Source organism: Vanellus vanellus (genome assembly GCF_965231255.1).
Source record: "Vanellus vanellus genome assembly, chromosome: 27".
NCBI lineage: Eukaryota > Metazoa > Chordata > Aves > Charadriiformes > Charadriidae > Vanellus > Vanellus vanellus.
In genome coordinates this window covers 3,132,201-3,156,098 of record NC_138932.1, presented here as the reverse complement: position 1 = coordinate 3,156,098, position 23,898 = coordinate 3,132,201, and the positions used below count along the sequence as shown (strand labels likewise).

At 53.1% G+C, this 23,898-nt stretch overlaps 2 protein-coding genes across 2 annotated transcripts in view; one reads left to right on the top strand and one right to left on the bottom strand.

The window, feature by feature from the left end:
• UBAP2L (ubiquitin associated protein 2 like) overlaps positions 1–16,747 on the bottom strand; it is a 31,727-nt gene extending 14,980 nt beyond the window's left edge. Inside the window, exons 1-10 of the mRNA XM_082495988.1 lie at positions 16,700–16,747; positions 12,636–12,765; positions 11,975–12,052; positions 11,463–11,573; positions 8,850–9,018; positions 8,419–8,514; positions 7,643–7,688; positions 7,239–7,351; positions 1,975–2,027; positions 381–466 (exon numbers count right to left, since the gene is read on the bottom strand). Of these exons, the coding sequence (XP_082352114.1) occupies positions 381–466; positions 1,975–2,027; positions 7,239–7,351; positions 7,643–7,688; positions 8,419–8,514; positions 8,850–9,018; positions 11,463–11,573; positions 11,975–12,052; positions 12,636–12,725 (842 nt within the window). The 5' untranslated portion in view covers positions 12,726–12,765; positions 16,700–16,747. The remainder of the gene's footprint in view (positions 1–380; positions 467–1,974; positions 2,028–7,238; positions 7,352–7,642; positions 7,689–8,418; positions 8,515–8,849; positions 9,019–11,462; positions 11,574–11,974; positions 12,053–12,635; positions 12,766–16,699) is intronic.
• A 158-nt stretch (positions 16,748–16,905) lies between these two features.
• LOC309682034 (protein C1orf43 homolog) lies at positions 16,906–20,682 on the top strand. The gene is made up of 7 exons (XM_082496048.1): positions 16,906–17,031; positions 17,646–17,747; positions 18,002–18,110; positions 18,342–18,395; positions 18,713–18,879; positions 19,015–19,073; positions 19,493–20,682. Exons 1-7 carry the CDS (start codon positions 16,963–16,965, stop codon positions 19,689–19,691), a joined length of 759 nt encoding a protein of 252 aa, XP_082352174.1. The 5' UTR covers positions 16,906–16,962; the 3' UTR covers positions 19,692–20,682.
• The last annotated feature ends 3,216 nt before the right edge of the window (positions 20,683–23,898 follow it).

Below are 23,898 nucleotides of genomic sequence, written 5' to 3'. Positions count from 1 at the left end.
CTCCAGCCTCACAATTTATAGCTTTTACTTTACAAATGGAATGAATCTGCAGAACATCAACTCAACTGCCCGCAGCAACCTCAAAAGGACAGAGACCACGCAAGATCCTGCATGGCCTTCTATTTTAAAGCACATCTTCCATTAATTTAATACAGCAAAATACCCCCAAATCTGAATAACCAGCAGCAGAACTTAGGAAAACTCTAATCCAGGCTTAGGACCCAGAAACTCCTAACTCAACTTTTCAATTTAAATGCATCTCATCTTATTCAGAGCTGCTGCATTTTAGCTAGCTGGCAAGGTTTAGTCTGAGATGGCAAATTGCTTTGGGACTTGTGTGCCACTCTTCCCACGTAAACAGAATTGCCATGGGTTATCACCTCTGTCCAGCTGTGATTGTCACATTCTCAGCAGGCAGAGGCACTGAAGACACGTTGGAGGCAGTGAAGATCTTTGTCTCAGACAGCTGAAAGATAAAAAAAGGCAAAAAGAATCCAACAGTGAGAACAGCATCTCAGGACTCCAAGTAATGCACATAAACGTTTGAGACAAACAGCCACAGAGTGATTCAAGAAATTCAAGTGTTTAGATTTAAACTTCTCTAACATTTGGCTCCCATCAGAATCAGCTTCTATTTCATTTGTTTCTTCTCAGGCAAGTGCACAAATCACCTGCCAGTGAAAAAAAACAAACAAAACAAAACAAAAAACAAACCCGAATCCTTCTACAAATTTCCTGTAGTCCACAAATCCACTAGGGCTGCTGGGCTTAGACAGGTGCTCTGAATTGATGGTACGCAGTACTGATCTGCAAAACCCACTGCACAGGTAGGTGCAAGCATTGCTAGCGAAGTCAAAGAAAACAGCTTCAGACCCATAATTAAGCTTCCAATGATGCTGGTCTCACCTGGGTGATCTAACCAGGGCCCAACAGATCTACTTCAACTACGGAAGGGAAAATAATATTGCTCAAAAATTAATGAAGTACTTTAATGACCACCTGCGATTTAGCCTGGAACATATCTGAACATGAACAGCTCTTGTTCCAGACGGAGGAGCTGCCAGCAACTAAACTGCAAGAGTTTAAAAACAAAATCAGGAACCCCTGAGAGCACATCACACACAGCGAAGGCAAGAAGGGCTATCAAAGGCTCTCTTCAAGCAGAGACCTCACTGAACAGACAGAGAAGCTGCTTGCGTCTCCAAACACAGCAGGAGTGCTTCCTTCAGTCGGTGACTGGAAAGCAAAACCTTTCCCTTTCTGCCTGTTCTGTAGGCTTAGCAAAAACGAGCGTGCAAAACTAATAGTAATACTAAAAAAGCCCAACCCTGCTCTCATCTGCAAGAACAGAAGTTCTCCCTTGATTCAGAGGAGGACTGAAGCCCATTTCAGGAGAAACTGATACAGAGGCATTAAAAGTAGGTGGTACACAGCGTTCATTCTCCCCTGAAGGAGACGCCAGGTAGAGAACAAAAAGCAGCGCGACATGCCAAAGAGCCAGTCAGAAGGTAAAGCCAAGAGCTTCTCTTCAATCCAAATCACAAGGACCAGCAGAGGCACGTGACACACGCATGAAATCACTGCTGCCTCCTCCATTGCACGTGGTGTGGATCAAAGGCAAACCCTCCCAAACTGCCACTCCACCGGAGGAGTAGAACAAGAATCCTGTGTGGAGTCAGGCTAGTTTACGGAAGAATTCAATCACGCAGTTGCAGGAAATAAGAGGACCAGAGTGGATGCCCCAGGAGATCCCTTCCTGCCTCGGGCTCCTCTGATAAGCTCTACTACACGTGTACTTTAGAAGAAGCGATGTTTACTTATTCATCACAGCTCCCGGAATTGGGAGCCTGGTTTGGGCTATGCCCGTAGTTTAGGGAGGATGGGCTTTGCGCTCCTCTCGTAGCTGTGTGTGTACAAACAGAACAGCAGCCTGCTGGCAGACGCCTGGAGGAGAGGGGTTTGGAGAGTACCTACATCTTCATTCCAGTCCTCTGTGCCCCATTCTTCCGTCGCTGCCCTCCACGCACCTACAGGGATAACAACAGGTAGAGAAGTTACGCACGCATCAAAGCTCTACCTCCAAGAGCCAGAGGAGCTTTGCAAGCAGCTGAGAGGATTTCTATTTGCCAACTGGACGAGTTAAAGCAGTCAAACCCCAACCCACGATTCATGGGCAAGGGACTGCGATGGCATCACCTCAGCCTTGCTCGGGGCAGGCTAGGCGGAAAGAGAGGGACCGCTGGGCTGGCAGCAAGGGCAACGCACACACCCCGACACCGAACAGGGAAGCTGAGCTTGGCAAGGAAGTCCCGGCATCGTCCCCAGCATCCTTGTGCCATTTTTCCTGATTTGCCCTCATATTGCAGTAGCTGCAAGTTGCTGCATACACGAGCAGTCCATGTTACCCCAGCAGCTTGGACAGAGCACCTCCTTCGGGGGCTTCCTGCCAGCTCTTGTGCAGGATCTCACCACCCAGTTAAACCTAAAGCTTCTGTAAAATCCAGGGACAACTGAACCATTTGCATGGTTCGTCTTTTTTCTTGTTTGTTTTTTTTTTTTTTTTTTTTTTTTTTTTTCCTCCTCCCCACAAAATGTTGAAACCTCATTGCACCAGGAACAGGCAAATGGGAATCAGAAAGGAAAATTTAAGGGACTGAGCAGTCCAGGCATTTTCTGTGACCAATTTCAGAAATATGCTCAAAGTGAGTAGTTTAAAACATCAGGGAGAACAGCATGAGATTTCAGCCACAACCCAGCACAGTGCAATTAGTAAGAGAGCAAAATTTACCGGGGGGGATGAGGGGGGGGTTTGCCTGGCCGCATCTTCAACTTGTTCTGCCCCTCACTTCCATCGCAGTTTAACCTCAGTACTTTGAATTTTACATGGCAACTTCTGAATCCATTAGACAACTCAAAATTTGGTGTGGGAGGAAGGCGGGAACATTTTACCTCCCAAAAAACTCAAGAGTGTAAAAACAGCCGCATTTTGCAGGACTTGTTTTCAGCCCATGCAAACCAGATGAACAAAACACGGCACAGCCAACAGGGTTAATCCTGAAGACATTCACAAGGACGGAACAAGTTGGCATCAGCCCTGTTATAAGCCAAAAGCCTTTTACAGCACAAAAGCGTAGCACGTGGGAACAAGATGATTGCGGATTCTTCTGTAGGACACAATTGGGCTTGCTGAGATTTTGGAGGGAAAAAAACAGCACATCTTCCCATGTACACTTTAATTACAAGGCCAAAACACCCAAACAACTGCTTGTCTAAAAGTGGGGGATTTAGTGCCTGAAATAAATATATTATCAAAAAATTATTCCTTTTGCCATGCTGTTTTGTTGGGTGTTTTGTTTTGCCTGGCAAGTAGAGCCAATTCAAGAAGCCTCCCTTGGGTTTTGGGTTTTTTTTTGGTATTTTTTTTTTTTTTTTAATATTCAACTCAGAAATATAGATATTAATACAAACGTGAGTTCCCTGAGTGCCAGGAGTCTCAAGGCACACTACTCTACCCCTTCTGCCCCAGACAGAAGCATCAGGAAAAGTTCAACGCATTCAATGCACAACACATCTGGGCTTTAAAACTCCAGATTCCGCCATTCCTTAGATTATTTTTTCTTATGCCCTCACAGCAGTAGCGGGAATTTTCATGGATCAGAAAGAACCTACCAGCTCAACCCTTGCCCAAGAGGTGAAGCGGGAGCTGGAGGTACCTGCGTCAGCTGCAGTTGGCAGGGGAGAGAACAGGAAGCCGGGAGAGTTGCCCCAAGAAGTTTGTGCATGTAGGAACATGGCACGGGGCTCTCTCAGTCTTGCTCGCTTGGGGAAAATGAGAAGAAAAGCAAAGCAGCATGAAAAGCACCTATTTAGCATGGCTTGTGCTCCCTGCACATTAAGGGACAGATGGAAAGCCAAAGACCGGCGATGTAGAACCTGGCATTGGCCAGAAAGGCTCCAGAAAGCTTCCTAACCAGCACAGTGTGTTGAGATTTTTTAAAGAAACTGAGTATATAGCTCTCCATCAGCTCCTCCAAAGGGGAGGGCTGCAATGCAAGCAGCGTCCTGATGCTTCTAACACCATTTCAGAAGCGTCGTCTTCTGAACGGCAGTCCCTCCCCTCTGCTTTAAGGAAGCCCTTCAAAGAGCTATAGTTTTTGAGCTCCTCAAAACAGGAAAAGGGGAAAAAATTAGAATTAAAAGCCAATAGGTGTTTGCCAATATGAATGTGCTGAAGAAAAAAAATCCCGTTGTGTCTCCAAGATCCCCCCTGGCCCCTGCACGAAATATACTCTCTCTTAGGTTTAAACTGGGAGATGAGCAACCAGCTTGCTCCTCCTGCAGCCTATCAGGTGGCCTGCCACCATCTCAATGACTGGATATGTGCTCCATGCCCCAGCCTGGAAGGGTAACACACCCAAAATCCCCTACTCTGCACCTCAAAGGAATGTAAATCCAAACAAAGCCAAAGCGTGGCAAAAATATAATGGCAGCACCGGAGCAGATGGCCTTGTGCTGCCTGCGGGAGTTAAAGATTAACCCAGAGATGAGAACTGCAAGATGCTCCAAAGCAACAGAAACACTCCAGGAACGTCTGCCTCTGGGCCCCTGCAAGAGAGATTCTACAGCCTCAACACTCCTCCTCCTTTCCTGACCTTCAAGAGCAATGCGACGAGTTCCTTCAGAAGGGCCCTTAGCCTCGACTTCCAGACCTCAGCTTAGATGGAGGAGGTGTTAGTCAAACACAATTTTGGTCTCGTTACGGACACCGATGGGATTTGGGAGGTAGAAGGCAATCTAGATCATCTCATGGGTGTCTCTTGGCTTCGTAAGGCATAAAGGTATAGAAGCAGGACATAAGTGGCCAAGCAGTGAGCAGGTTCGCCATGAAACATCCCGGTCATCTCAAAATCCACCGTCATCTTCAGCTGCAGGGTATGTCTGCTCAGGTGAAGAAGAGCAGCCAGGCAGCAAGAGCATGCCAAAGCAGCCGTCGAGCACATCGCTCACCCAGAAGCAGCCATAAGCAGTGGCAAAGCGCTGAGATAGTTTAGCCAGACTAATTTCCCTTGCAGCAGCATTTTGACCCCAAGCAGAAACACAGCGGGGAGGCCAGCAAAGTGATCGCTGCAGAACCGAACCACCATGCCGAGGAAACGGCACAGGGACAACAGCAAGTCACAGCTTTCTGGATGTGAGACAAGCAGAACACAACGAAGGTGCCTCAGGCTTCCTCCCCTCGGGTGGGATACTCTGTCGTCAGTGCTGTGGACACGGAGCTGCTCTGAGTACTGAGAAGCAGTGGCTGAAGTTAAAATTTATATAATCCACGAGAATTCGGGTTAACCTCTCCCAACTTACATTCAAGGGGTCAGCATTAGTAAAAGCACAGTCAGAACAAATGTCAAATATTCATTAAAATGAACAAATTAAGAGAGAGAATGACATATCCACAGATATTTCAGGGTTGTTTTTTTTAAAAAAAGCTATAAAGTAAAGGTATCCGGGGCAGTTAGTGCACCTGGATGTATCGTACCAGGAGCAGTGTCAAATTTTCGGGGATAATTTGACCCCTCACCCCCAATGAAATCAAGTCCTGAAACAAAAAAAAAAAGAAAAGAAAGACAACCAGTGAAATTTTGACCTAAAGAAGTGAAGGCAATTTTCACTGCCCCCATGTACACCAGTCACATTGTACCTGTGGATATTGTTAATTCAAAGAGATGCCTGCAGCTACTAAAATGGAAACAAAACGACCACGCACGACACAGGTAAACAGCATAGTTGCGTGATAAACTTTACAGCTGCGTTGTAGCACTAGAGCAAATTTGAGTTGTTCCATCAGAAAAAAAAAAAAAAAAATCTTCAATTCCCCCCAACCACACTCTAACCCACTTTGTTCCACAAAATACCAACACAGAAAAAAAAAAACCAAAACCGCACAGAAGCCTGTTCAGACTAGACAGTTAAACTTCCAGCATGCAGAGCTCATCCACTCCCATCCCTTTTTCCTCCAGAGACAAGTATACCCATTGCCCTTAACACATGCCTACACTACTCCCTCTGGTATTTAAAACTCCATTTCTCAGTCGGCAAGAAGATGATCACTCAATCTGCTAGTGTTTTACAAAACCACACTTGTCCTCCCCCCCCTTTCAAAACAGCTGTTTTCTGAAAACAAAACCAAACCAAACCAAACCCAAAAAAACACCAAAACACAAACCAACCAAAAAAATGTACGCTAACAGTGTGTAGTAAAAGGTATCACAGTCCACAGTACTTCATTTCTCTCTTTCCAAAGGTACCAGTTTTTCAGCAAATACAAGAAATACGGAAGTGGCCTAAAGCAAAATTAATATGGTTGTGAATGCTTCCGACAACCAAGAGGTGGTATTGACTTGAATGCTCAAAATTCATGGGAAAATAGAATAGTTTGAGTTCACAGTGGTGCGAGATTGTTCCATAAATAAAAAAACCCAAACACTCTTAAAAATCCCACACAAATAAACTACTTACGATTAGGCATTGTCCCTTGCGACTCTGTCCAGCTATCACACTGCAAAATCTGAGCTCACTTTGTGTCTTACAACAGTGTGCATATTTGGAACAACAACAACAAAAAAGTACCACTTTTCCAAAGCAAGAGAATGTTCAAGGGCAGATCGGTGTTCATGAACCGCCCAGTGAAGAAACTTTTACTTCAAACAGGGAAGCGATGAGGATTTTTTTTCAATTAGCTCTCTGTAACAAGGTCTCATCCTGCAGCATTTTGAGCAAGATGACCATGAAAGAGACAATGCTCCCCAGACCGAAATCAAGAGCAAGACATCTGAGCTCCGAGTAATATTCTTTGGAGGATGCACCAAATATTAGGACAACTTGCATGTGTTTATCGCACTACAGTTTATAAAAAAAGCCTTTTCCAAAGAGGCAGCATGGTTTCTGCTGGAAAACAAATGGAGGCAACTGCTCCTGTGCCTCTCTTGGGCAACAGCACACAGAAGCTCACACCAGAACAATCGTCCAGCTCCCAATTTCCAACGTGGTCACCCTAACAGATGCAAAGGCGCCTACAGGTGCCAAGAAACAGGGTCACTGAAATCCATCTCTGAACCAACAACCCGCTCCTCCATCCCTGAGCCAAAGACCTACCCAGAACCTCCTCAGTGCAACTGGATGGACACAAAATCCATTAACCCTCTAAATACAAAACAGCCAACACGCACGTGAAGACCACTTACTTGTGCCATCATCCGGCTCAAAGCTGCCAGTGTTGTTCCACGTGTTGTTGTTGCTATTCCCATAGTTCTCATCCGTGCCGGCCGGCTCAGCATAGTCAGCCGGGTTGAAAGTCCTGCAAGAAATATGAGGATGGGAATTTTTACTCCCTCTCCTTAAGCATTTTAAACACAACCGATTTTATTCAGGATGTGACACATCTCAGAGAGTCTCAAAAGACAGTTCTCTCAGCAGAGGGATGCCTCAGCTACATCAGCCATTCCAAATTTAAGTTATCATGGTGCAGTTTGGGCTTTATTAAGAAAAAAAAAAAAAAAGGAAAATCAGAACACAAATGACTGATGCAAACGGTACTATTCATGCACAAAGACTTATTTTTGCTGCTGTTCATACCAAAGAAACTTACCCCATGCCTTGGGCAGAAAATCTTCCCCCTCGCCTTCCAGAGCCACCTGTAAAATATACACACATGCACTGCTGAGCATCTCTCTTGGCTCTGCATTGCTGGGAAAAGAAACATTTGAACAACATATGGATTTGTGATGCCCAGAATATGAAAGTGGTGAGGATCTTCCCGAGCTCATGGGATTTCCAGCAGCGTCTTTATATGTATGGGAATGACCTCAGCTGGCTGGCAGTGTAATTAGCGATGCACAATTCCAGGCTCAGACGAGTTTTCCAGCTGGCACAAACCATAAATACTGGACCCCAGGTTCTGATTTCTGCAGCATGTGTCCTCAGCAACAATTCCTCAGCAGCATGGATTTTGTGGAAAAATTAATTTCTGCCGCCGAGTATTCAAAAGCCAAGCCAAGCGTCTGCACAGCAATGGTGCTCAGAGACACATGTGCAAGAACGAGGAGGATCCAGATTCTGTTGCTAACAAGCACCTGGCCCACCTGCCAAATCGTCACCTTAGTTTTTATAACTTCCCACCTTTATACAATAAAGCCCTATTTTTTTCAACTCCATGGGACGTAAGAACTAGATATTTTTTCTCACAAGCTTAAGATGGAGAAGCAACACGTAGGCACTAGATGTAAGCATAAAAAAGAAAAATCAAGTGCTTATTTTCAGTTTGGCAATTCCTCCCATCAAAGAGGCTTTCAAACCTAACACAGGAGTCAGATACACTGACATAATTCTTCTCCCACCCCCTCTGACCTCAAACCCTGTGTGTACCTCGGCCTCGGCCACGTCCCCGTCTCCCTCTTTCTGTGCCTCTTCCAGAAGTTCCTCCACTCTTACCACCATCTAGTCCATTCTCCTGGCCCCGAACTGAAAGACAGAACGATGCAAAGACCATTTCAAGACTCATCCTGCTTTAGGGAGGATCCAAGACCAACCTCTAACAGTGAAGCGCAGTGGCTGTGCGGGAGATCACGTCACCAAACGTTCCCATGGCTTCTTTTATTTAAGCTGATGGTATTGAGGGTATCACCCAAGGAATTATCTCGGACAGGGGAGCATCAAACAGATAACCACACACACAAGCATGGTTTTCCTCAAAGACACGTCTGCCCAAGAAGCTTTACTGAGAGCTTTTACGCAGCACAAAGCGCCTCGGCGTGCACCGTGAGAGTTACAGGGGTTATTAAAGGGCAGGTCCATACACTCTCTTCCACGGCTGGCACCTCGCCCCCGCCTCGGTGGCCCACCGCGTCGTCTGCTGAAATCCCGATCTCTCTCCCGGTTTTCTTTGCTTTCTTCACTAGGTTCTGTCTGTCCGCTCTCCTTCTGTCCTGAGACACCCTTCTTCTTCCCGACCATTTCCCAGGAATGCTGAAGGTTTGCAAAGGGGAAAGCAGTTAATCATGGTTTGATCGACGCATGATGCAAATATACACATATTTAAACATGCTACAGAGAATATGAGGGTCTCAAGAAAACTGGTTTCCAGTCCAAAATATTATTTTTGTTTTAGAAGAGTCCATCAGCCTACACACAGTACAGCCTCTTCCTTCAGGGAAAGCTTTCTTACAGCTGACTGGCACGCAGTTTGAGGTAACGGGAGATGAGTTATTCTATTTCTGCAAAGATCTACTAAACCTCTTAAATAGAGGGGGCATAATACTTACTCAGGTTCAAAGCGTGGATAAATTTACCCTGTTTAGGGAAAAAAACCCTGCCATTTCATACAGGTCACTGTTTTGGGGAGCTCTCAGAATAACCCAGGTAAATGTTCCAAAATGCTCTGCAGTCAACGTTTCAGGGTAAGTTGTTGTCTCAGATGCTGAGTGATTTAACAAAACCCCTCGCCTAAATAGCAGCTCACGGGGAGAGGAGTATCACAGAATTTATCCAACAGTCAAGTTCAGATCATCCCAAGTTCAACTGCAAGAAGTTAAGCACGCCTCCAGCTTACTGCCATGGGCCCGCATCAGTTTATTTTATGACAGTCTGCAGAGATTTCATATTCTTAAACTGACGCTGAACACTGTTAGAACAATTAAAAATAGTCACAAGTCATTGACAAACACCTGAAAACATAACTGGCAGACAAGTAAACAGCTGGGTTTGGATGGGAACATGCAGGGACAGTGACAAAAAAAAAAACTCAGAGGCACGAACGGCCTTCAAACCCACAGCTTCTGAAGTCTCTCTCCATAGGCATCTGGCTCGGAAGGAGATTTAGGAAAATGCTTACTTTGAATTGTGTAAATTTTAAGCCAAATCTAACTCAGTGCTAAGATCACGCCAGCTCCTTTACTGTATGAAACATGGTACGGTATGAGTAACTAGCTCAGCAGGTGAGCTGTCTTCATCATCAGGCAAATATCTGAGCAATTAGCAAGTCTGTTTCTTATCAGAAAATCCCCTTTACAGGATTGCTGCACAAGCTGAATCCAGGCCAGAAGCGGCTCCAAGACCTTTGACCAATTACAGTGCAGGCGCTGCCTGTGCTCAGTGCGGCGGGTACCAGCCCGCAGGCCCCCCATGGCACTGCAGGCTGGAAAAGTGGCAGGCTCTCCAGGGTTTTGCTCTGCCAACTCCATTTCTGCCTCTACAAATCTTCCGCAGTAGCCGTGCCTTGCCCTGCACCTCACGCTGCTGGGCGTTTCAGCTGCTCGAATCAAGGAAGTACCGCTACCCAACGCGGTTTGTGGCACACTATCCTGGATGCCATTTTCATGAGCAATGCGTTTTGTCCAGGATACGCAATTGCTGTGATAACAGGAGTTTGTCGTTTAACTAGAAGCCGCTGGTTACAAGAGATGTAGAGGAAAATACAGTCATGGCAGAGCTTTGCCTCAGCAATGCACAATCATATCATCCCCCTTTCTAAAAGGATTTTCCAACAGCTGTTTCGTTCAGTTGTTGATGGAAAGGTCTCTCTAAAGGCAAGGAAGAACCCTTACGTGCGCTGTGCTGAACTTGGCTGCTACCAAAGTTAGCAAAGCACCTGACTTTGGGGAGCAGCTCCATGACACAGAATATAATCTGAGCTGTCCAGCTCATCCATCTACAATCAGGACTAATAATGAGGGAAATAATGAGCTAACTCGTAATATTCTGAAGTGATACCTAGAGCCTCAACTCTACACAGAGTTGAGTCGGCTTCAGCCAAACCAGGGTGCTGGGAGGATACGTTTGATCAGCGGCAGTTTGGAAGGATCTGATATTTGTAGGCTTTTTACTGGGCTGTAACAGAACTTGTGTCTCCGCTGTCTTTGTCACAAAATGAATGACATCCTGCACACCAAGCGGAAGGTTCCTCCTAACCAAGCGCTCGCTTGTTCTCCAAGCTGACTTCGGCTTGCCTGAGACAGGCACCTCCACGAGTGACGCAGATGTTTAGGGCCAGAGACACAAAACTGCGTTACCCTAACAGAAAAGAACCACAGCTGACATATAACTGCCCTTTAACACAGGTCACTCAGCCCTCATGGGAAAAGATAAGTTATTTCACACTCGCAGCACTGTGAAAGTTTATACAGATGCTACTGTACCATTGTCAAAGTGCTTAGATTCAAAAGGTACAGGAAGTAAATGATTTATGGCATTTTCCCCTCTACTCCTTTGGGCCACGCTGGCCACGCTCGTATTCTGAGCAAGCCTAGGGAGAGCAGTGTTAAGAAGCCAGGACACAATCGCACATTACAGGCTACTTGTGGAACCAGTCAGTCATTGTGGCTCTTGTTATCTAGACATTACTGTATGTCTTGTCTCCAAATATGCAGTTACACTGAACTAGGCCTCACCAGATTTACAGGACCCAATCCTACCGTGTCCGGATTGCCCTCCAGCAGCACGTTGATGGCTCTGTTAACATCTCCGTTGCAGTCATGCAGAGCAATCACACACTCGTCCTGGTTCTTGCCTGTGATGTCGATCAGCTGTAGAGAAGACAACACCACAGTGAGCATGTCCTAAACCAAGGTGGCACCAAAATCTCTATGGATCTCTTCAGCGGCAAGCAAGTTGAATCCCAAATCAGAAATTCTACAACGGAATGTCAGGGTTTGGGAGTCTCTCCAGCCTCCTCAGCTTAATTACGCCCCCTCAACAAGAAGTAACCGAGGGTGGGAATTCCTGAGTTACCGTTGTTTCAACACAACCCAACCTAAAACCTCCTTTTCTTAGGGTAACGCTGTTCCCTGCATTCTGGGGAACACGCCAGTCCAAGGAAATTCAGGCAGCAGCGAGATACGTCCCTCCCACCCCCCACAGCATTCACAGTATTCTCGACATCGATGCTGCCCTCCTGTCAGGGTTCACCCTCACTTTCCACACTCACTTGTTTCACCTTCTCCTCAAAGTCAGCGTCGTTGTGGTCCGAAATCATCTGTGCAAGTCGAATCTGTTCCGCAGTGGCCTAAAGAAATTGAATGGAGAGAGAGAGAGCGCACAGTTACAGTGGCGCATTTCCAACAAACCTTCCTCCAAACGCCACACCGCTTCCCCGAGATCTCTGGAAAGGAATCAATATGATGAAGAGGAGGCGCAAACAAGGGTCAGAAAGAGGAATGCTTCAGAGAGAAAGTCAGACCGAAGAGGAGCGAGTGAGGGGAGTCTGGAAGAAAGGGATGCACCGCTGGATGGCCCCGCGGCACTGGGTGAGCAACAATCACCTAAACTATGTCTATTTTGAGGCAGACCTTACCACCACCAGAACATCAAGACTCGCTGCAGGCGGCTTCTCAGCCACTTGCGTTCATTAAAGTGAACGAGAAATGGTCAGATGGAAGTGAAAACAAATCTCAGCCCCCGCTGCCGCTCAGAGGCACCGATGTGGAAACCCCACTGTCAGTGGCTGCCCAATTAACCTGGCTCTGCCAGCAGCACCCTGCAGTACGCGGGAAGTTCGTTAGACCAAGACCAGCCGTTAGCGCTGGGCCAGGCAGGAGTGCCAGGTCTCCACCTCCAAGCTAACTGGTTTCCATGGACGCTGCCCTTACCTGCGGCCGCTGCTTGTGCTGTGTCTGGCTCTGTGTCTGTGTCTGCTCCCAGTTCCCCCGGGCTCGGTTAGTGCCCACCGATGTCATCATTTACAGTATATACAAATAACAGTATTTACAAGGTAGAACTCTGTGGTGGGTCAGGGGAGAAGAGAGAACAGACTGTTAGAAACCAAAAACAAAAGGCAGCACCAAGACTGAACGATCGCGTAGGCAAGGCAGCCAGTAAAGCCATTGTGGGCCCCCACCCTCCCAGCCGCTTCCCCAAAAGCCACGGTGGGCCAGCCTACCATTTCCACGTGCCCCCAAGACAAAAAGGCCACCTCTACTTCTCAAGGTTTCTCCACCAGTACCACGGTGGAGTGCTCCAAATGAAACATCACCTGCCTCCAGGTGGGAGCAATCGGGACCCAGGAGCAGAAGAAGTACTTGGGGTAAAGGGTTGAGCAACTCACTGCTACAATGCAAATGTGTGAGCGGGCACGGATTTGCCATGACTGGGGCCATAAGAGGCTGCGGCGATCAACTGGAGAAAGGAACACTTGAATAAAAGCTCTAAAGAAACTTCACTTTGAGAGGAGAACACCTCAAAGCCTCAGACACATTGGCTACTTCCCCTTCTCCTTTCCTGCCTTCAAAGCAGGGCAGGGGAAGCAAAACCTCTCCAGTATTAAGTGGTGCCACAGGTAAAAAAATACTGCCCTTGTAGAACTGCCAATTTTTGCTTGCTTCAATTATTCCCCAGAACTGGAAATAATAAGTTTTCTTCTACTGAGTACTCTAGACTTCAATGAGGAATAACAGCCAGTAACGTTCAGTAACTGCTTGAGGCAAAAAATCCCAGTAAGAGTTCAGGCCATGAAGCATCCAAAGCAAGTGGAGTTTTATAAATTCACACCGGGCTTCAGGGAAAGAGCCCAACTTGGATGGTTAGAACGGGATCAGCACCGAGTAGTTTTACCCTGCCTATCACGTGCCAGGCACATCCCATGGCACTCGGCAGGAATTGCTACTTCCGGGCCCCCGAAATCCCAATATATCGCAAACTTCACATTTTCAGATTTCTTTAACAAGGCTGTGACGCCTTCCTCCAAAGCAGCAGGGTCTGCTCCTGGTGCTGCGGGCAGACGCTTGGGACAGGGGAAGGAGCCACAGACAGAGCCCAAGAGCGGGGAGGAAAGCCGAGCGAGAAAATCCAACCTGCGGGGTATGATCTGAAACACTGCTTGCAAACAGACACCAACGTGGCAGCACAGACCAAGACCCAGCGTGCAAAGCGGGGAAAGCTCAGAAGCAGCGTTAGCGAACAGCCCTGTAAGAACTGGGGAGTCTCTTGTCAAAGTCTGCAAGCAGAGGGCTTGACCAGGCTGAGGGACCTTTCCCTGACAGCATGGAGACCCTAAGGTCACCTCCGCACCGTGGCTCAATGCAAATGCCACCGCTCCTGCTCCCATCAGCATAGGCAAGTTTTCAAATGCAATTGCTCTTGCAGCTTCCCACAAAACCTCAAAAGTTCACCCTTTGGGGCACCCATGCCTCGCGGCAACTTAGGAACACAGTTTGCCAGCTACACAGTGCCAAGGTTTCTTATCAAGAAACAACACAAGCTACCTGTCTGGTCACCAGGAGCCCCTGAGGTGCGTGTGACACCAAGCAGATTTAAGGAAGAGCACTGAGACGGGACTTCACCCAAGGCAGATGAGACAAAGCCTCCTGGGCTACGCAGCCACCCCTCCCACGCTCCACGCAGGCTTCTTCCCCATGGTATTTATTTTCGCTCTCCACCACTAGGTCTCTTCCAGTTCTAAGTGTTTCACGCACAAACAAGTTGTCATATTAAACCAATTTGGCAGCAGAACTGCAGGCCCAGAGGGAAGCAATCCTGCGCGTTTGCAGTAACTTAATCTGCAATTTCAATAGGATACAGTTCCAGCAGTCTGCTGCCCCGAACCTTTGTGCGGTGGCTGGGCATTGTTCAACAGCTGCCACGCACTGCCCAGCTGCGTTTCTGCCATGATTAAATCATAATTATTTTTTCTTTAATGTGAAAAATAAAAAAGCCACAAGAAAAAACATCTATTATGGAAATACCAGCCAGGCCCTGGCCCCGCTGAGACCCTTGGGTAAGTGGGCATCCCCATGCAACACCCCACGCACCGCGTTGAGGGAAGAGGCATCGGCTGCTGATCATTTATTCCTCAATTGTGTAACTTCAGTACAGCTCATGGGCAACATTTAACTGCAAATCTTTGTTCTCCTGACACCTGAACTGACCCCGCACAGAAGTAACGATAATATGACTTTCACCAGTTCAAAGCAGTCTTCATCAAAAGTGTTTTATCTCTCTTTTTTTTTTTTTTAAAAAACAAAGAGCAAACCCAAATATATTCACCAAGAAGGACATCATAAAAAAAGGGTGACTCTAGCCAAAGCAAATCATGGCTAATCCACAACAGAGAAACAGCGTTAAACCGGGCCAGCACTTATGTTTCAAGACAACGGCAAAGCAATGCATTCATACAGGATTTAGGGAAAACAAGAAGCTTCACAGCTACAGGTTACAACATCTTTTCTTCAAAGAAGCTGCAAGTAAAAGCAATGCACTTTGCTGTTACCCCTTTTCCTTTTCAGACTACCCCGCTACTCGCCTTCCACATCTAGAGAGGAGAGTGAGTCTTGACTACACGAAACATGAAGTGCGGAGTCTCCAGAAAAAGAGGTGATACAGAAATGTAACGAAGTGTTCATTTTATTAGAAATTTCAAGTAAGTTACAGTTTTAGAACAAGGATTTGTTGGTCACATCCGCTATCCCCGGCTGTGTCAGACCTGCCGGCTGATGCTGGGTGAGTCCCGGCACATCCCAGCCTCAGTTTCCCCTTCTCTGTTAACACAGAAAATTGGTATTTCCATCCCCCTCTGACAAAGCTTAATTAACACGTGCAAAAGGCTCCGAAGCTCCAAAGGAAAGGACCACAGAGGGCAAAGCATTCGGAAAAATTTTCCTGTGATGTAGGGCAGAAGGAGCACCCGAAGGAGCACCCAAAGGAGCCCGACGCAGGGCGGGGGGGGGGGGGCTGGTTTAGCAGCGTTACCAGTTTTCCTCCAGAGCAAACACAATCGCGGCTGCAAACCCAGTCACTCCCGCGCTTGCGGAGCCCAAGATTTTGGGGGCGATGCCCCCGGATGCGCCATCAGAGCCCCCGGGCCGGTATGGACGTGCAGCGCTGTATTGGTGCCGCCCCTCGGGAGAGGGCAGGCAGAGCCCCCCGCACCGCCAAGGCGGCCCCCCGAGCGGGGCACAGCCGGCGGGTCGGGACCGCTCCAGGACCGCCGAAACGGCATCGCCCGGGGATCCCGCTGGGGAGATCCGCGATGGGGGCCCGCCCCGCGGGGCCGAGCTCGGTAGCGACCCCCCGGGGCGCTGCCGAAGGACGGGCGCCCAGCGGCACGCGAGGAGCCCCGGGAGCACGGCGGGCGCGGCGCGGCCCCCATTGTTACCGCCGGCAGCGGTGGGGCCGGGCGGGCCCCGGGAGCAGGGCAGGGCCCGGTCCCGCGGCCCTTCAGGCCTGGAGGCCCCAAGGCCGCGGCACATAATGGGGGCGGAGGAGCAAGAGGGAACCGGAGGGAGCCCGCGGGGCCGGGCGAGAGCCCCCGCGGCGGCGCGGCGCCAGGCCGGGCCCGCACCCGGGAGGCGGGCGAGCGCGGGCCGCTTCCGCCCTCATGGCCGCGGCCGCCATTCCACCACCCCCCCCTCCCCGCCTTCCCTCCGCCCGCCTCCCGCCCGCCCTCACCTGCGGCGGCCGCGCGTTACGCCAGCCCCCGGCTGCGGCCCGGCCCACTAGGCCGCGCGGGGCCCGGCGGCGGCGGCGGGGCGCGGCGGCCGCCCCCGGAGCGGCGCGGCGGGGCCTAGAGGGGAGGGGGAGGGGAGGGGGATGGGCGGCGGGGCCGGGGGGGCCGAGGGGCGCGCGGCGGTGGCGGAGAAAGGGCGGGAGGGGGGGGCGGGATTTAAAGGGGCCGCGCGCAGTTACCGGAGCCGCCGCCGCCGCCGCGCAGCAACTTTACCTGGGTCTCACCACACTGACAACTACCAGCGGCGCCCGCCCCCATCACGTGACGAGGGCGCGGGGGCGGGGCCAGCCCGGCTTCACCCACGTGACGCGCGGGAGGGGGCAGGGCAGGGGGCGCTCTTCTGGTGGCACAGGCGTGTGACGCGGCGCGGCGCGCCGCGATCACGTGAGAGCGGCGGCCTCTCCCCTGTTCACGTGGTGGGGGTGCGGAGCGGCTTCGGCGGCCGCCATGTTGTGCGGCCCCGGGCCGGGCCGGGGATGGCGGGGGCCGGCAGCAACTGGCTCTCCGGGGTCAACGTGGTGCTGGTGATGGCCTACGGCAGCCTGGTGAGACGAGCGGGCGTAGGGCGGCCCGGAGGACGGGCGTGGGTCTCAAGAGTCTGTGAGGCCGGTTCTGGGGTGTCCGTGGGGCCCCTGTGAGGCCCATCCCGGGGTCTCCGTATGTCCGTGGGGCCCCTTTAAGGCCCATCCCGGTATGTCCGTGGGGCTCCGCTGGAACCGGGCCCGGGTTGTCCGTGGGGACGGGCCCAGGGTGTCTGTGGGGCCCCTGTGAGGCCCATCATGGGGTATCCATGGGGACGGGCCCAAGTTGTCTATAAATCTCCAGGGAGACACATCCCTGGGTATCTGCGGGGAATTCAGCACCTGCACAGGGCTGTGCCAGAGTACCCGTGGGGCCCTGGCGCCTGTGGGGTGGGGAGAGATCCTGAGTAGGGGCCTCTGTGGAGGCTGGGGTGTTTGTGGGGCTGGCCTGGGTGTTCGTGGGGCTCCTGATGGGCTGGACGGGAGGCCCTGTGCTTGGCGGGTTTGTGGGGGTCTGTGGGGCCTGGTGGTCGCTCAGCCTGCAGTATCCATGGGGTTGGGAAAAGGGTGTCAGCGGGGAGATCCCCCATGGTGCCACTTGGCATGCCTGACCCCCGTCCCTGCTGTTGGCGCTCCAGGTCTTCGTGCTGCTGTTCATCTTCGTGAAACGCCAGATCATGCGCTTCGCCATGAAGTCCCGCCGCGGCCCCCATGTGCCTGTGGGACAGCACGCCCCCAAGGTGGGTGCACGTGGCCCTGTGGAGGGGATGCGCTCTCCCTCCCCTGTGCCCACAGACCCCTCTGTGCCCAGAGAGGCAGACAGGGTCTGCTTTGAATTCAGGTGTTTCCAGGAGCTGCCACCTTGGTGTGGTGCTGGGCAGCTGGACAGGAAGCGGGTTTATTTCAGAGGGCCCCCAGTACTTGATTGTTGTCATCCCTGTGATCCCACAACTAAAGTGAGTGGCTAAATGGCTATTTTTTTCCCGCTGTGCAGGATTTAAAGGAAGAAATCGACATTCGACTGTCGAGGGTGCAAGACATCAAGTACGAGCCCCGGCTGTTAGCTGAGGATGACAGCAGGCTTCTGCAGCTGGAGACACAAGGTACCCTCTCTCACTGCCACCAGAGACACCATCCAGTGATTGTCCCACCACAGCAGGTTGTTTCCCCTGGGGCTGAGTTGTGTTGCTGGCCTCTCTTGTTGGTGTCGCAACATCATGTTTGGCGAGCCGGCACGAGCTGGTGTCTCTGTGCTCTGCTCCTGTCTGCTTTCCCCACCTCCCTCTGATTGCTGAGTTTTGCAGAGCTGTCAGTTTGGGTTTTCTCTTTGCCAGGCTGCTATAACTACCTGTACAGGATGAAGGCACTGGATGCGATCAGAACATCTGGTAAGGGAGCTCAGGGCAGGAGTGGGAGGGGAAGGGTGGAGAGAGATCATGTGTGGAGGAAATAAGGGTGTGCTGCCTTGGCCAGCGGCCTTGTGATAAGGCTCAGGGTCCTCGTTTGGGAATAGCGGTCCTTTATCCTGCCCAGGGCTGGCAGCCTGAGGGGCTGCTCTGCTCACACGGTGGGAGCAGTCAGCAAACAGAGGCAGCAGATGTGGTGGGAAGTTTAATTAGCCGTCAACTTCTGACGTCTGCAGGCGAACACAACCGTTTTCGACCTGCGCATCAGATGGTTACGTTGTGCCTTTTTTATTTTCCAGAAATCCCGTTTCACGCAGAGGTCCGGTACCCAAAGTCTTTAATCGGGAAGAACTTCTGTGCCTACCTGCTGGAACTGCGGAATTCCAGCACCTCCTTCAAAGGCATCCGCAAAGCCTTGATCGACACCTTGCTGGATGGGTATGAGAGTGCCCGCTATGGCACTGGGGTAAGTGCTGGTGCTGCGTCACCCGGCCCCCGCAGCAGTGCAGGGGGCTCTTCCTGCGCTTCAGTCTGACGGCTGGACTGTGGTCACCGTGTAATCTAGGCTGGATTTTCCACGGTCTTTTCTGTTTGCGTCCAGGTCTTTGGGAAACCGGAATATCTGAAGTACCAGGATGCTCTGAATGAGCTGGCAAACATGTAAGTGTTACTGCTTGAGTGTGTAGCTGGCTGACAGCAGTGGCTTCTTGAGCACCAGCAGCCCATCACGGAGGTGTGAACAGAGACGGGTTTTGGGGCAAAACCCAGCCTCTTAGACATGGGCTGTTTATGCCTGTCTGTCCTTCCCAGTTTACTTATTCCTTACAGCCCATCTGTTAACACGCTTTTGGGTTTGTTACTTGGTCACAGTTCGTGTTTCTGCTTGCACTTTGAGTCAGGGATCTTGCGCGGGCTCCAGGCTTGGCACCCACAGAAACGCCAGCCTCGGTTTTCAAAACCGCAGTTAGCACCGTAGTCTTGCGGGCAGATCTGCCTCATGTCTGACAGAAGGACGCGGTGGTCGAGCCGCTCCTCTGGGCTGTGCAGTGGCTGTGATGGTGCCTCTCCTTTCCCTGCAGGACCAAGGCCCGGGGGGGCAGCAGCCAGCGGCAGCACCAGTCAGCAGCGAAGGACCTCACCCTCTCCCCCGAAGTCTCCAACCCTGCCACCATCCAGGTCACCTACCTGCCTTCCAACCAGAAGAGCAAACGTGCCAAACACTTCCTGGAACTGAAGAGCTTCAAGGACAACTACAACACGCTGGAGAGCACCCTGTGAGCAGCGCAGGGAGCACTGCTCCGGGGACCTGCCATGAGCAGAGCCCCTTGCTGGGTGCAGCTGGTGCCCTGGGTGGGTTTTTGCCGCCGTTGGGTGTGCAGGCAGTGTTGGGAGGAAGCGGCTGCGCTCTCAGGTCTCCCTCTTGCACGATGTTGGAGATCATCACTGGGCAGAGGCTCCGTTTCGGCTGGTGGAGCTTGGCCCTCACCAGGAGCCTGTTTCAAAGCAGCGTGCCTGCCTGCTGAACACAGAGGGGATCAGCCCATGCAGCCTCCTCCATGGCGGGCTTGGGACATGCTTCAGGCTTGAGGCTTTGAGTCTGGCAACGTCTTGGAGCCCTGGCCCTGTGAATAAACTGATTAGCTTTAGCTTATTTATAAAAGACATCGATCCCAGCCAGCGCTCTCCTCCACCTGTACTGTTTTCCCCATGATGGCTGACGGGGGCTGATGATGTTTGTCCCATCTGTGTGAGTCCTCAGGCTCTGGAGCTGCTTGTCTGTTCTTTCCAAAGGCTGAATTCTCTTCTTTGTGGCACCGTCGCTGCCTGCTGCTCTCAGCCAGGCGTACCCAGCCTGCCTCTGTGCCTGGGCCGTGCACGAGGGTGCTTGGACGGAATGTAAATAGTTTGGTGGCCAGTTCTCAGCTGCCGTGGCTGAGGTGCCTCTTTGGGCTGAGGTTTCTACTCTTTCTTCTGCAACTGGACATTTGGGGACGTCTCGGGCAGACAAATACCAGCTTCGAACGTTCTGTCTGTCCTGCCAAGGGGGTGTTTCCTCCCACTCTCACCAGCGCCTGTGTGCCAGCGGCTGCGGAGCCCCTGCGGGCAAAAACTCACAGTCCCTGGCTTGACGTCTGCGTTCTGCCAGGCTGACAGCAGCACCTGCTGCTCACCAGTCACCGCAGCGTGTACCGTGTGGGGCGGGGACCCCTGCCCCTCATCTGGGCCTCTGCACTCTTTTTAATTACTGTTTAATAAAATGACAGTTACCCTGAGCAGGACGTGTGCCATCAGCCTCTAACTGTGGGGAGTCCTTCCCTGCTGGATCCAGGGCTGCAGATCCAGGGCTGCATCCCTCCCTGTGCTGCTGCCACGGTAACCAGGATGCCGTTAACGGCGTGACTGGTGCAGAGGGCAGTTGAGGAGTGCGTGCAGCACCGGCCATGGCCCAGGCAAGCAGCCAGACCCCCTTGCTGCATCGAGCGGAGGTGGGACAGGGCAGGGTGTGGGGAGGTGGCTGTCCTGGCTCTCCTGGCAGCAGCTGGGGACAGCGGGATGCAACATCCCTCTCCTGTGCTTTAAACCCCTGTCCCCCCCCCAAAACACGTCACTTTGGTTGCAGGTCCTGGCGAAGGGGAGTGCCTGCGCAAGGCTGCTGGAGAGGTAGAGCAGGCAGAGGGAGCCCCGGGGGGCTGAACCCTCTGTGCTGGGGGGCAGCAGGCGAGGGGGAGCCCTGGTGTGGGGTGAGCTGAGGGGGGCAGGTGCTGGGTGTCCCCCTGGCACCCTGTCCTGCCCACCCCATGTCCCCACAGTTGTGGACAGGCAGACGGTGGGCACCTGCAGTGCTGGGAGAGGATCTGGGCTGCGGCGCTGCAGCAGCGCGTGGAGTCGGAGCTGCGCCTGGCCAGCAAGGAGCAGACAGTGGTGAGGCCGGAGTGGGTTAGGCATGGCTGGGTGCACCCAGCCCTGTCCCACCAGTGTTGGGTGACCACCCATCCCACTCCCGTACTGCATCCTGGGGGACCACATCTCCCCGCAGCGGCCAGCCAGGGGGACAGTGGGGTTCAGCACCAGCTTCTGTGCCTAGCAGGTCCGGCGAGCCGCCCTGCACCGGCTCCTCCAGGATGAGCACCAGCAGCACCAGCAGGAACTGCGCCAGCTCGGGAAAGCCTTCTACGTGGAGCGGCTGTGAGTGCCCGACCTGATGGGTTCAGCACCGGCCTGGTACCCCCCAGCTGAGAATAAAACACCTTGAGCGAGTTGGGGGGTTTTGCATCTGCTGTGTGCTGGGACGTGGGACAGCCCTGGGCAGAGGCAGAGGGAAGGGGCAGCCCAGCGCCATCCCTGCAGCTGGGATATGGACAACATTGCCCGCGACCCTACGCGTGTGGGATCCTGCACGCACAGTCCTGGCCGTGGCCATGCCAGGAGATGGCAGCACGGCCAGCGTGTCTCCACCAGCGCTGTCTGCTGTGTGGCTGGGTCCTGCGTGGGCTTCGTGCTCCTGTCCCCTGTGGCACGGTGCTCCCGGCCGCATGGCACAACCATGCAGCAATGGGGAGAGGAGCCCAGCTGGGCTGGGTGCCACACTCCCTGTCCCCACACACCATCTGGGCACCCCTGAGCCCCCATCAGCTCCCTGCCTGCCCCCCTGTCCCCTGCATGCTGTCCCCGTCCCCGCTGCCTGCGCCCGACCTTGGTGTCTCCCGGCCCCAGGGCCCATCAGCGCCTGTCCTCGCTCTGCTTATTGACAGGGCTGGGGGGCCTCTGGGCCGGCACCCCCCGCCCACGGCCCTTCATTAGCTCAGCTGTCGGGATGTATCACATCAGCCATCGCTGCACGCGCGCTCCCGGCATCGTGCTGCCGCCACGTGTGTCCCCACCGTCCCCACTGCCACCCTCCCCACATGGCCCTGCCGTGCTGCTGCCACCCCCCTGGTCCCCCAGCCCAAGCAGGCAGCAGGGCAGGGGCTGTGCGCCCGTCCCCCCATGGCACTCTGGGCTCCCACTGCCCCACGTCCTGCCCTATTGGCCCCCCCAAAGTTTGGGCCCCCGCAGAGCTCCCAATGCCATTCCCAAGGTCAATGCATCCTGCTGCAGCGAAGCACCAGTATGGCATGGGGAAGACGTGCCCCTGAGAGACCCCACGTGCCCTCCTGGCTGGAGGCCACCGGTCAGGTCCCAATGGCCACCCCAAAGTGGGTCTGGGGTCCCATCTTTGTCACCCAGCTGTGCCCAGCACGGTGGCACCACATCCACAGGAAGGATGGAGCAGGGTGACAGGCGGTTACCTCCTCCGACCACCCCATGGAGGGAATGGTCCTGTGCGCGGGGGGTCCCAGCAGCTCCCCCAAAGTGAGGGGACAGGGACACAGCCCCCCCAGCGCTGGCTAGGGCTTGTCCTTGGGCAGGGTCATGCGCAGCCCCCTCAGTGGCGCAGAGCCCACCGGGACGGGACCGGGTCCCCAGTATTGACGGCCCCGCTAATGACGGCGGCGTGTGACTGGGGGCAGGAGCAGGCGGCGCAGGGCCATCGACCCGTATCGACCGGCAGCGCTCAGCAGCAAGGACGCGGGGGTCTGCAGAGGGGGCAGGGGGACGTCGATGGGTGGTAATTAATGGGAACGAGGCCATGTGCATGGGGCCAGGGCGTTTGCCAGCCGCATCCCCCCGCCGGGTGCAGCTGAGCGCGGTTATAAATGGTGGCTGGGCGGCCCCTGAGCCAGACCGCCGAGAAGCCCCCCAAACCGACCCAGGTAAGGCAGTGACGGACGTGGGGTCCCCTCGGCCCCGGGAGTGCCGGGACAGATGGGCAGCGCTGCCTTGCCGTGCCATGCCATGCCATGCCAGTCCATGCCGTGCTGTGCCATGGTATGCCGTGCCGTACCGGGACACTGTGCCCGCGCTGCTCTGCTCTGGCTTCATCCCCGCTGCAGGATGCGTCCCGCTCAGGTACTGGATCCGAGAGCATCCTGATGCTGGTGTAGACGCCCAGGCGGGCTTCAGACACCCAGGCAGCGCCGGGGGGTCCTGCCTGGGCAACCATCAGGGAGTGACACTCCCCCCCCCGGCTCTCTGCCTCTCCTTCTCTCTTTCTCTTGCAGGGAACTGAGCCTCAGGTCCCGTCCACCTCTGCCTGCCCCTGCCTCTGTCTGATATGTTTGATATTAGGTTGTTTTATTGGAAAACCAACTAAATATCAAACATATTCTTACAGCGCCAGGGACGCCCAGCGCCGACCAGGCGAGATGCTGCCTGCACCCTCCTGCGGGCAGGGGGGAGCGCGGCGGGGTCCCTCCACGACCCTTCCCGCACCCCCTGCCTGCCCTCTCGCTGCTGCAATAAACCCCGTCTGCCCCGCACCGCGCGCCTGCCTCCACGGGGCCGGGGAGAGGGAGCCAGGAGCTGCCATTCCCAGGGCCCGGCGGAGGTTTGGGATGGCGGCGGGGTCAGCGCTCACCACCTGTCCCCCCTGCTCACGCCTGGG